We start from the raw sequence: 12,147 nt of genomic DNA, 5'->3' as shown, positions 1-12,147 counted from the left end.
GCAAAAAAAAAATCTTGAATATTATTTTTAAAACTAAGCAAAACCTAATCAAAGAAAAGTACCGTAAATTCAAAGGTCAAAGGAAAGGTCATGGTTCTATTTATCTAAATTTGTTGAAAATCTAGCAATTTTTAATGATAATAATGCATACATGTAAGGTTTGTGCATCTTCCTGACGTTTTTTTTTTAAAGTTTAACATAAAATAAACAAATACAAAGGAAGGAAATACAACTTTCCTTTACTACCACCAGCTTGGATCATATTAACTTCACTTGCACATTGTCGTTAGTACATACACGGCATTTAAAACAAGCTTTTTCTGTTTTTCCTAAACAACTAAAGATAGAGAACACATGGAAATTTCAATAAATGGAAGATCCACCCGAAAACATATGAAATTCGCACTTCATGCTTTTTAACAAAAACAGTCATGTATCAGTAATTACACATTCGATTCCATATTTTTTGGCCGTAACATGCAATCATTGAAAAATTAAGTCAAAATTGTGAACAACTAGTTAATTAATGTTAAGGTTTTTAAATACTTAAAATAATAAAACTGGGGACTTAGAAATTTTGACAAGTATACATTCCGTGAAGATAAATGCATTTTTACCACTGCATTTTTACTACTTTTAACTCATAAAATGTATGATGCTGGAAAAACCTTAATACATGTATGTCTTATCACAGATCGTCTTGTAGGACTTTTGCGAGGAGCGCTGACTTTTACAGTCGACGGCCTACTTTTACACCAGGAAAATGAACGAGTCCTTAAGCCCAACACTTAATGCAACAAATTTCGGGTTATTTCAAACACAAATAAGTTATGCTTGAAGAAAACGACAACCAGTTTAACCTAAACTCCCAGCCTTTACATGTAAGAGTCCAGCCCTAACACCATATACCTATGAAAAATAAGGTTTTTTTATCTATTATAATTTCTGAACCACTGTACATGATACAGGTTTGGATGTCAAAGTAAAGCGTCAACTGTTATTTTTTAAAGTCAGTGCTTCTCGCAAATTTCTATTAATCATATTTAAGAATCCTCAAATTTTTATCTTATTTCTATTTGATAGTGTCAGAAACACGACTTCATATTAGCTGAGTTGAGTGGATTAACCATTTAGCTCAATTTAGCACTGGACTGGCATGCCTAAGGCCCTGGGTTCAATCCCCAGGAAAAGCACAATATGTCTGTTACATTTTGCTCCCACGTTGGGACACGGGTGTTTCTTATGGGTGAAAGTGACTGTCCCCAGAACTTCGCCCCACAGGTGTTGGCACTCAAAGAGAGATGAGGGCATCTCATTCTCTGGAGGGGGACAATGTTGTAGTGTCAGATAGACGGCTACCTATTAGCTTGACCTGTGGGTTAACCATTTGGCGCATTGAAAGAGCACTATACTGGCATGCCAGAGGTCTGGGCTGAATGCCCCAGCAGAAGCACAAACATTACGAAGCTCACCTCGACGAATGTTATCAGTTTAAGTAGTGCAAATCTCACAAAATATTTTCTTAATATTTAGTATTCATTTCAACAACAATATTCTTGCAAGTTGTGTTTAACTCCTTATATGGCATATACACATTTCTAAGCCTGTAGCGTGAAAAATATGTATATGTATAGAGTAAACAAATATTCATAACTGTTAATACTGCATATATCAAGGTCTTCAAGTTCATTCAGTTTGATCTGTTCCCAAAACTTTAATCAAGTCTCTTGTCTAGAAATGTAGGTCAGATCCAGCATCCAAAGCAAGTCTGATAGTGTCCATCCTTAGATGCATCATCCCTGCAAGTTTGGTTAAGCTAGGGCTTATTGTTACTTGGGAATGAAAATGTAGGTCAGGTCCAGCATCCGAAGACAAGTCTGGTAGTGTCCATCCCTAGATATATCATCCATGCAAGTTTAGTTAAGCTATGGCTTATAGATACTTGGGAATGTAAATATAGGTCAGATCCAGCATCAGAAGCTAGTCTGGTAATGTCCATTACTAGATGCATCATCCATGCAAGTTTGGTCCAAATAGGCCTTATAGTCACTTGGGAATGAAAATGTAGGTCAGATCAAGCATCCGAAGCAAGTCTGGTAGTTTACATCCCTAGATGCATCATCCTTGCAAGTTTGGTCCAAATAGGGCTTATAGTTCCTGTGGAATGGACCTGCTCCAAAAACTTTAACCTGGTCACTCATCTGGAAAATGTAGGTCAGATCCAGCATCCAAAAGCAAGTTTGGTAGTGTACATCCCTAGATGCATCATCCATGCAAGTTTGGTCCGAGTAGGGCTTATACTTCCTTGGGAATGGACATGCTCCAAAAACTTTAACCTGGTCACTCATCTGGAAATGCAGGTCAGAGCACCCAGCATCCTGAAGCAAAATGGCAGTGTACATCCCTGGATGCATTATCCATGCAAGTTTGGTCTGGGTAGGGTTTAGAATCCCTAGGCAATGAGGTTTTAAAAGAACTTTAACCTGCTCCAAAAACTTTAACCTGGTCACTCAACTGGAAAATGTAGGTCAGATCCAGCAACCAAAGTTTTGTGGTGTAATTCCCTAGATGCATCATCCATGCAAGTTTGGTTCAGGTAGGGCTAATAGTTCTTGGACTTGGGAATGGACTTACTCCTAAAAAGTTTACCTGGGACGCCGACGCTAACGCCGACGCCGGGGGATAATATAGTCTATCTCGACTTCGTCGAGGTGAGCTAAAATGTCCCCGTTACATCTAACTGCAATTGGGCATGACTTTACAGTTGAACAAACTTGAATTACAAGTAGACAGACTATCTGACAGAAAAGGGACGACAGATAAAATAATACCAGAAAAGCTTATGTAACAAGATTCGTAAACGGGAGAGAATTGTCTAGCCTGCCATATTTGTTTTCTCTGTGGCATATACGCCACCAGCTCCTATGCATGTATAAGCTTAAGTTTTATTTAAGTTTCATTGTATTTTGCTTTGTTTTACCTAATATAGTTGTAACACCTCTCTCATAGACGTTATGGTAGAAATAGGTTGAAAATCGAAAATGTTACAGACTGATATTTGTACATATGACTTGAAGGGCAGACAGACAAGTGTTTAGAAATCAATTATAGTTTATAGTTATTCTGAGCTAACAATAAATTGAAATTTGTCTTCTAAAGTTTTTATTTGCAAAAATTAAATTAAAAAATTTAACAACAAACTTCACGTAAATTATACATAAACAAATGATTATAAAAAAAAATTATCCAAAGATGATGATTAACGTAAATAAAATCTACCAATTTGATTCTGATTCCCTCCCTTGGTCAGAAATAAATTCAAATAAACATATATCACGATAAAACAACATTAAAAAAACATACATGTATATGAAATTCATTATCTATTTTGGGCTACATTATAAATGAAATTATATTTGCTTAAAGATGCATCTCCATATAGTAGTAATTGTTGGACTTTGTTCTTCCATGAATTTTCCATGAATTTTAATACATTAAGTATTTCAACACTTTACTTTATACAGATATTCCCCATATACGTGTAAGTAAGGATGTGTGTCAATGAATATAGAGCAGTGTTCGCCAACACACTTCAGAATAACACTTTATATATTCAATAAACTAATAAAAACCTACACTTTTTAGAATAACACTTGTATTCAATAAATTATCAATATTCCCACATACATTGAGATGCACCTTTATTTTCTATGAATGACAAAACGTGGGAACTTATATATCCTTGTATATCAAAGTGACTCGTTGATGTTCAAACTCAAAAAAAAATTAATTTAAGATTTAAGAAGAAGTTTATGTTTGTATGCGTTTGAACTCATTTTTTATATGGTCCATCACTTGTACGCGTCTGCATTAGCCTCTGCAGGTAAATACCCTTCCACAAACATTGAATTTCTAAGATTTGCCACCTTTATGGGTCTGCATGTGATACTTAAAGGCATCCAATCTGTTGAATTCCCTTCCACAAACATTACATTTGTAACGTTTTTCGTCTGTATGTGTCCACATGTGTCTCTTTAAGTTGTCTAATCGGGTGAAAGTTTTGGCACACAAGTCACACGTGTTAACTTTATGACCTGTATGTGTCCTCATGTGAATCTTTAATTTTTTGATGTCGTTAAAAGTCCTGTTACACACATCACATCTAGAGAGATTGTGTGTCTTCGCCTGTTTCTTTAAATGACCCAAATCCGAGATTTCTTTTCACATACATTACTTTCAAAAGGCCTTTCACCATTGTGTACCCTGATGTGTGTCTGTAAGCTATCGGATCGATTGTATGTCTTCCACATACATCACATTTAAAAGGATTCTTGCCAGTGTGTATGTTTATGTGTCTCTGTAAGTTATCAAATCGACTGAAGATTTTCTCACATATGTTACACCCATAACGATTTTGGATTGAATGCAGCCTCTTATGTTTCCGTAAAGTATCCGATTGCTTAAATTCCTTTCCACACACAATGCATTCAAAAGGTTTTTCAGCTCTGTGCGTCCTCATATGTCTCTTTAGGTCATAAAACTGCATGTACGCTTTTCCACACAAATCACATGCATAAGGTTTATCACCTGTATGTGACCTCATGTGATACTTTAAAGAAAACGATTTGCTGAATGCCTTTCCACACACATCACATTCAAAAGGTTTTTCACCTGTGTGTATCCTCATATGACGCTTTAAGTAATCCGACTTTTTGTACGCTTTCCCACACAAATCACAGGTAAAAGGTTTTTCTACTGTATGTGTCGTCATGTGATGCCTTAAGCTATACGATCTGCTAAATGGCCTTCCACACACATCACATTCAAAAGGTTTTTCACCTGTATGTGTCCTCATATGACGCTTTAAGTTATCCAATCTGCTGAATGCCTTTCCACATTCATCACACCCAAAAGGTTTTTCACCTGTGTGTGTTTTACGTGTTTCCTTAAGCCTTTTAATTGTCTGAATGCCTTTCCACATACATCACACTTATGAGGTTCCTCACCTGTGTGAATCCCGGAGTGCATTTTGAATCTACATAAATCATTGAATGACTTTCCATACACATCACCGGCACGTGGCATTTCACCATAATTATGCTTTCTTATATGTACCTCTAAGTGGTCTGATCGATTGAATGTTTTCCCACAGACATCACATATAAAGGTTTTTTGACCTTGACCTTTATGGGTCCCCTTGTGTCTCTGCAAGTTACCTGATTGGTTAAATTTCTTTCCACACACATCACATTCATAAGGCTTTTTATCAGTATGTGTTATTTTATGCCTCTGAAAATTTCGGGAATCCTTGAATACTTTTCCACAGTCATTGCAATGATGAATTTTATCACCCGTGTTGGTCCTTATTTGTTTGTTAAACCCTTCGATGTCTTTGAATAACTTTACATAACATTCCTTAAGTTTACCACCTTTTTGCGTCCTCAGTTGTTTCTGACAATCATCTTTGAATAACTTTACATAACATTCCTTAAGTTTACCACTTTTTTGCGTCCTCAATTGTTTCTGACAATCATCGCAAAGTATTTTACCATCATGTGTCTTCTGATGTCCATTTTTGCTTAACGTTTTTTCACACTTAGCACATGTAAGAAGTGTTTCTCTTGTATCCCTTTTCTTGTTTCTCGGTTTATACCTTAAATTATTCATCACTTTTCCTCTTGTGTAACATTTATCTAGAGCTTCTCGAGAATACCTTCTATTTGGCCTACTTAAATTGCGTGAACTCCTACAGGACTCCTTACACTTGGAATTTCTGACACCTTTAAGTGACAGTGGGTGGTTTGGAAAAACAGAACGTTGAGCGGGAAATTCGTCAGAAACACCATTTTTAAGTGGGTTTTTACCTGTGTGTCTTATCATGTGTTTCTCTAAATCTGACTTGTGCCTGAACATCATCTGGCATACATCACATTTATAGTTTTTATCTCGAGTATGTGTGATCATATGTCTTTTTAAATGACCTGATAGAAACTTACCACACACAGCACACTCACAGCTTCCATTGTTACGTGCTTTTTCTCTTGTGTGGGTTCTCAAATGTACCTTTAAATTGGATTTTGCTCTGAATTTTCTCTGACAAATATCACATTTAAAACGTTTTTCGCCAGTGTGTGTCATCATGTGTCTCCATAATTTTCCTGATAAAGACATTCCACACACATCACATTTATAAGGTTTTTCTTTATCCCAGTTATGCTTCTTCAGATGTTTGAGTAAGTTTTTGAATACCTTTCCACAAACATAACACAAGCCACATCTATAAGATTTACCATCTCCATGTACCCTCCTCATGTGGGTTTGTAAGGGATATGCTTGGTTGAAATTTTTCCTGCAGATGTTACATTGATAGGTACTTCTGTCTGCTTCTAAATCCTTAGTTTGACTGTCATGAGAACAATCCTTGTTTAACTTTTCAGCATCATTCTGAATGGGTTTAAAGGATGAAGAAGTTGTCTTTTCCACCTGTAAAGTTGAACATCATGATAATTCATAAGTTTACATAAGGCCCAAGAATCACTTTTCTGATGGACAGCCATACCCTATCACATCTTTTTTAAGCTTGATAGTATTCTATATATCTGGAAAAATTATAATTTATATCATTATAACCTACTTTTTGACAAATAAACACTTTAGGTGATACAATACAATGACTCAAATCAGTCACCTAAATACAATGATATATGCTTCATGCAAGCCTCCTACTATGTTTCATAGTGAAGTGTGTAAATTCAAAAATAGGTTGCACTGACCTAGGCCTAAAATGAAACTTTGTTTGTTTGCAGTTGCCGACCAACGCACTGAAAATGCACCCGACCCAAATTTTTTTTTTTAGCCATTTTGTAATATTTTTTTTTTCTCCAATTTTTCAGGATATTAAACATGTTAAAACTGTTTCAGTTTCAATTTTTTGTCTTTATCAATCATTAGTTTATACATGTAATACCAAGAGTGCAGCTTATTCATGTAAAGTAGGCCTATGAACAACCTTATTTTATGTTATCTAACATTTTTAGATCTAGATTTTATTTGACAATTTTCATTTCTTTTTGTATATATGAAGGATAAATATAATATTTTGGTAACACACTCCGCAAAAGATATTTTCCTATAAAAAATACAAGAGGCCCAGGGACCACAGCGCTCACCTGAGCACATCGGGCTTGAATTTATCCCCCCCCCCCCCCCCACTCCGGGCGTTCATCATTTGAACAAATTAGAATCTACACTACCTGAGGATGATTCAAAATATATATATCACTTATCATAGCTTTGAAGTACTTGAAAAGAAGATTTTAAAAGGTTTCCCTATATATCCCTATGTAAAACTTGGGTCGGCCATTTTGGCCCCACCCTAGCCCCGGGGGTCAAGATTTGAACAATCTTGAATCTACACTAACTGAGGATGCATGATTCCACATGAGTTTCATCTTTCCTGGCGCAATGGTTCTCGAGAAGAAGATTTTTAAAGATTTTCCTATAAAATCCTATTTAAAACTTGGGTCGTCCGTTTTGGCCCCACCATTGCCCCGGGGGTCATGATTTGAACAAAGAACCTAGTTCACTTGTCGCAAAATTCCGCCCCGTGTCAAAATTGATAATATTCCTCTAAATTGTTCTAAAGAGTGTATATTTTTATGAAATTATCAATAAATACCTGTACAGAGCTTTATTTATGTTTTATATAGCTGTAAAGGTAACATTGTTTACGTTAATGTTGCGATATTTTGAATTGATTTATGCAACGTCATGTTCAAGCATGGGGTATAATATTTCAAAATCTTTCCAGCTAACATGCATTTTTCATTATGTAGGTTCATTAAATTTCTCTCACAAACACAAAATGCAATTTATTGTACTACATGTGTTAGTATACCATACTTACTTATTTATTTTTCATTATTAATGGCAAATATTTGAATCAATTCGTTTGTTTGAAATCTTTTTTTTAAAATCATATTTATTAGAGAAAATAGTTGTTTATTGGTGGGTTTTCAAATGTTAGTGGACTGATGCCACGAGATTCATGCCGCTAAAAATATTTAAAAGAACTTGAAACAAAAAGGTACAGGAAGTGTTGAGAAAAAAATCACCATCATACTTTAAACAGTTTACTATTTCATCATTAGTTTGATGACCCTACTCAGGTTTTCGCCTTTTTTATGACGTCATTGCTTCTCTATCTTTCGTCCCTCTGCTCATTGCACTTTTTAAAAGATATATCGTCGTGTTATTAAATACTGATTGCTTCTAAGATTTTATCATGAACAGTTGACTTAACAAAATATTGAAGATGGAACTACGCCTAAGGAGAAAGATCCTCATTACATTTTGTCGATCGGTGAATTACAATTTCTTATTTTGCGAGTAAAACTTTTCAACGTAACTGACTTAAGTTTGAAGTTTGGACATCCGGACTGCGAATAAGCTGAAAATTATCTCTCCTCTACCTTAATAATTTATTCTCCCGAGAAAAAAAGAGTTATCTGGACTTATTTTGTCTATCTCTATTTGGCCGCCAATTCTACATGTATGTGATTATATAACACGAAGCACCACCATTGCGTTTTTTTTAATTTGCATTTAAGATTGTTTTACTCTCTGCAGCTGCCAATTAGTTTTCGGTCAGATCTCAAAGAACTGAGATATTGTGAATTTTACGACTCATCAGTAAATGAAATTAATTATTAGAAGACAAATGCTCACATTTAAAAATGTGTTTCCCCTACTATTATAAAAATAAGTTGTTATTTGAGAAGTATTGCTTGGTTATACCAACATGACAAATTCTTATTGAAACATTTTTATAAGATTTATTAAGAATTTGTTCCTGTACAAATCTGTACGAAAAGGGTATCACATATTTTATGTTTTACTGAGTGGACATAAAAATTGATGTTGGACCGCTGAGTGAGATGTTGGACCTGTCGATGAAATGTTAGACGGCTTAAGTCACATTATGGGCGGACCTTAATCTCATTTGCTTTCGTTGGTGATAAACAGTGATGGATATAAAGTTTAAATCACGGAACGCAGTACAAGATACATGTATGAAAAAAAAAAACAATAAAAGGTATTTAAAAAAACATTTATTGTCGGTGTCCTCGGGCAAAATGAGTTTTGTCGACCCTCGAACCTAAGTTTGGTTCGAAGGTCGACAGAATGCATGTTGCTCTCGAACTCGGTCAATAAATGTATAATATTTCTCGTACATGTATACAGTAGTTAATCGTTTCGATTCAGCGCATAAGTTTTAAAGACGGTCGTACATGTAATAACCAAACTTTGTAAACGACTAAAAGGATTATGATTTAAGTTGTTATAGAAAATGATTTAGTGTGCATGTAGCTGAAGACCTGTGCTCGCTGGTCTGAAAAAAAAGTGGAATGGACCACTGTCACCATAAAACTACATGGTCAGTTCTGCAGTTAGTGTGCATGTCGGTGTGGCTCGCCAGCTTTTGGCTTGAAGCTTTTCTTATTTTTGTCCCCCGCTTTCGCGAAAGCGAGGGGACATTAAATCTCATTCGTCTGTCCGTCGGTCCGTCAGTCTGTCCGTCCGTCACAAAAACTTTAACCTTGCCCATAACTTTTGATTTAGTGGAGCTATGATTTTCATATTTCATATGTGTATTCCTTGTGATAAGATCTTTCTTTGGGTAAAACCAAATTTGAATCTTTTGACCTTGACCTTGGAGTTTCAACTACTTTTACTAAAAAATTCCAAACTTTTACTTTGGCCATAACTTTTGAATGGTAGGTACTAGGACTTTCATATTTCACATATTTATACTTTGTGACAAGACCTCTCAATGAATACCAACAACTTTGACCTTTTGACCTTGACCTTGGAAATTTACGTACTTATGAAAAAACTATATCCTTGACCATAATTTTTGAACGATAAAAATTTAAAAATTATAACCTTGGTCACAACTTTTGAACGGTAGATACAAAGACTTTTATATTTCACACATGTATTCTTAAAAAACAATACCTTTCATTGGATACCAACAACTTTGACCTTTGGACCTTGACCTTGGAGATTAATGTACTTCTGAAAAAGCTTTAACCTTGACCATAACTTTTAAACGGTAAGGGGTAGAGCTTTCGTACTTCACGTATGTAATCCTTGTGAGAAGACCTTTCATTGCATGCCAAGAACTTTGACCCTTTGACCTTGACCTTGGATTTTTAACTACTTTTAAAAAACATTAAGCTTGGTCACAACTTTTGAACGGTAGAAACTAGGACGTTCATATTTTAAATATATGTATTCTTTATGGCAAGACCTTTCATGGGTTACCAAAAATTTTGACCTATTGACCTTGACCCAAAAAATGATATCTTGCCCACAAAGATACCGAAAGCGGGGGACCATAATTCTTTGAATTTGCTTGTTATTTTTAAAAACAATATTCCAACAGAGAATTCGAAGTAAGTTCATGTTATCATAAAACAAAATTGTAGAGCTATTGTTCTGATATATGCAGAAATATAACCAGAATCTACGTGATACTCGTATGGAACAGACCGAATTTAACCTTAATTACATTTCACAATGTCAAGGTTTTGTGTTAGGCCATAATAAAAATATTTCTAGATTCTCGTCCCCGCCCGCCCCGATTTTAAACCCCCGTCTTGATTTTTTTGAGGTCTTCCGTCTTCAGCGGAAGACCTTCTTGTTATTCTTAGGTTTCTTTTCCACTATTTTTAAGGTCTTCTGTCTCCAACGGAAGACCGTCTTGTTATTCTTCGGTTTCTTTTTCCCTATTATTAGGGTCTTCCGTCTCCAACGGAAGACCCTTCTATTATTCTATTGTTTCTTTTTCACTATTATTATTATTATTTTTTTTCGTCCAAATTTTGTGCAGACGATTTCTCAGAGATGCGTTGACGGATTTCTTTGAAATTTTCAGAGGTGATGTATCATGATCTAAACCTGATCCATTTTTTTTTATTTTTGAAAAATCACTTCCGGTCGGAAGTTATCGACCTTTAATCGAATTTTTAGTGACCATTTTGTCGACAAAAAAACTCAAAAACGACAAAAGCTAGAATGTTGTCATTTTCACGACTAATAGATGACATGTTGTAGTTTTGCACCTATACTTTCAAATTTTCGTCAGTGCTTCCGGTCGATACCGGAAGCGAATTTAAAAAAACGCAATTTTTCAACTTTTTTGTTTTCCAATATTTTTCTTTGATATTAGATATCTTAACAGTGACTCTTTCGCGAATGCGAAATATGTAATTTTTTTAGAATCGAAAAAGGCAATCTCGAGATTTTTGTATTTAAAAATTTGAAGCGGTGTTTTCAATGGCCGAATAGTAAGTGCGTTGGATTGTCACGCGGGCGACCCGGGTTCGCTCCCCCGAATGTCCGATTTTTTAAATATCACTTTTTCTGCTAGATTTTTCGTTTTTTACTTCAGAATCGGACGGAAGACCCCTCGTTGCTCGCAACGAGATCGTATCTAGTTATTATTATTATTTTTCTTACCGATTTTGTGCACGCGATTTCTCGTAAACTACTGGGCTGATTCTCATGAAACTTTCACATCTGATAGGTACTGATCTGAACCTTATTGGAAATTTTTTTCGTTGACGTCGTCACTTCCGGTCGTGAGATATGGACAATTTCCTGATTTTAAAATGCAATTTTGTCTTGATTTAGTAGCGAAAACTGCTTAAGATATGAACTGAAGATTAATTGGAGATGATAGTTCATGACTTATAGCGTTGCAGAATCGCCTTGCCGTGCGTCGTCAGTACTTCCGGTCGATACCGGAAGCGAATTTAAAAATCGCAATTTTTCAACTTTTCTTTTTTAATATTTTTGTTTTAGAATTGAATAGAGACCCTTTTGCAGAAGCCAAATATGTAATTTGTTTGAAAATCGAAAAAGCCAATCTCGAGATATTTGCATTTGAAAACGCGAAGCGGCGATCTCAATGGCTAAATGGTTAGCGCGTTGGATTGTCACGCGGGCGACCCGGGTTCGATCCCCCGTGTGACCAAAAAATTTTATCATTTTTTCTGCTCGATTTTTCGATATTTTTAAATTTTAAACCAATTGGAACAATATATTATAAACTTTTAAGCATATCTTGCGTAATAAGGGGTC

At 35.3% G+C, this 12,147-nt stretch overlaps 2 protein-coding genes across 2 annotated transcripts; both read right to left on the bottom strand.

Annotated features, from left to right (window-relative positions):
• Window positions 1-3,912: 3,912 nt before the first annotated feature.
• LOC134266423 (zinc finger protein 596-like) lies at window positions 3,913-4,771 on the bottom strand. Its single transcript, XM_062748667.1, has 2 exons — window positions 4,230-4,771; window positions 3,913-4,144 (listed from the first exon to the last, which is right to left on the bottom strand). The coding sequence occupies exons 1-2, from the start codon at window positions 4,769-4,771 to the stop codon at window positions 3,913-3,915; spliced, it is 774 nt and encodes a 257-aa protein (XP_062604651.1).
• LOC134266424 (zinc finger protein 845-like) lies at window positions 4,321-6,397 on the bottom strand. Its single transcript, XM_062748668.1, has one exon. It carries the CDS (start codon window positions 6,310-6,312, stop codon window positions 4,864-4,866), a length of 1,449 nt encoding a protein of 482 aa, XP_062604652.1. The 5' UTR covers window positions 6,313-6,397; the 3' UTR covers window positions 4,321-4,863.
• Window positions 6,398-12,147: the final 5,750 nt, after the last annotated feature.

The sequence above is a fragment of the Saccostrea cucullata genome, unplaced genomic scaffold (assembly GCF_032062105.1).
Source record: "Saccostrea cucullata isolate Sc308-1 unplaced genomic scaffold, CSIRO_AGI_Scuc_v1 ctg10258, whole genome shotgun sequence".
In the NCBI taxonomy this organism is placed as follows: domain Eukaryota; kingdom Metazoa; phylum Mollusca; class Bivalvia; order Ostreida; family Ostreidae; genus Saccostrea; species Saccostrea cuccullata.
Note: the sequence above shows the minus strand (reverse complement) of the source record. Positions and strands in the feature narration are given on the sequence as shown.

Coding starts and splice junctions, on each gene's coding strand:
- LOC134266424 (XM_062748668.1), bottom strand. CDS start 6,312: ATGAGGAGGGTACATGGAGATGGTAAATCTTATAGATGTGGCTTGTGT.
- LOC134266423 (XM_062748667.1), bottom strand. CDS start 4,771: ATGACGACACATACAGTAGAAAAACCTTTTACCTGTGATTTGTGTGGG. Junction 4,145..4,229: donor AAAGGCCTTTTGAAAGTAAT/GTATGTGAAAAG, acceptor TGTGTGTAACAG/GACTTTTAACGACATCAAAA.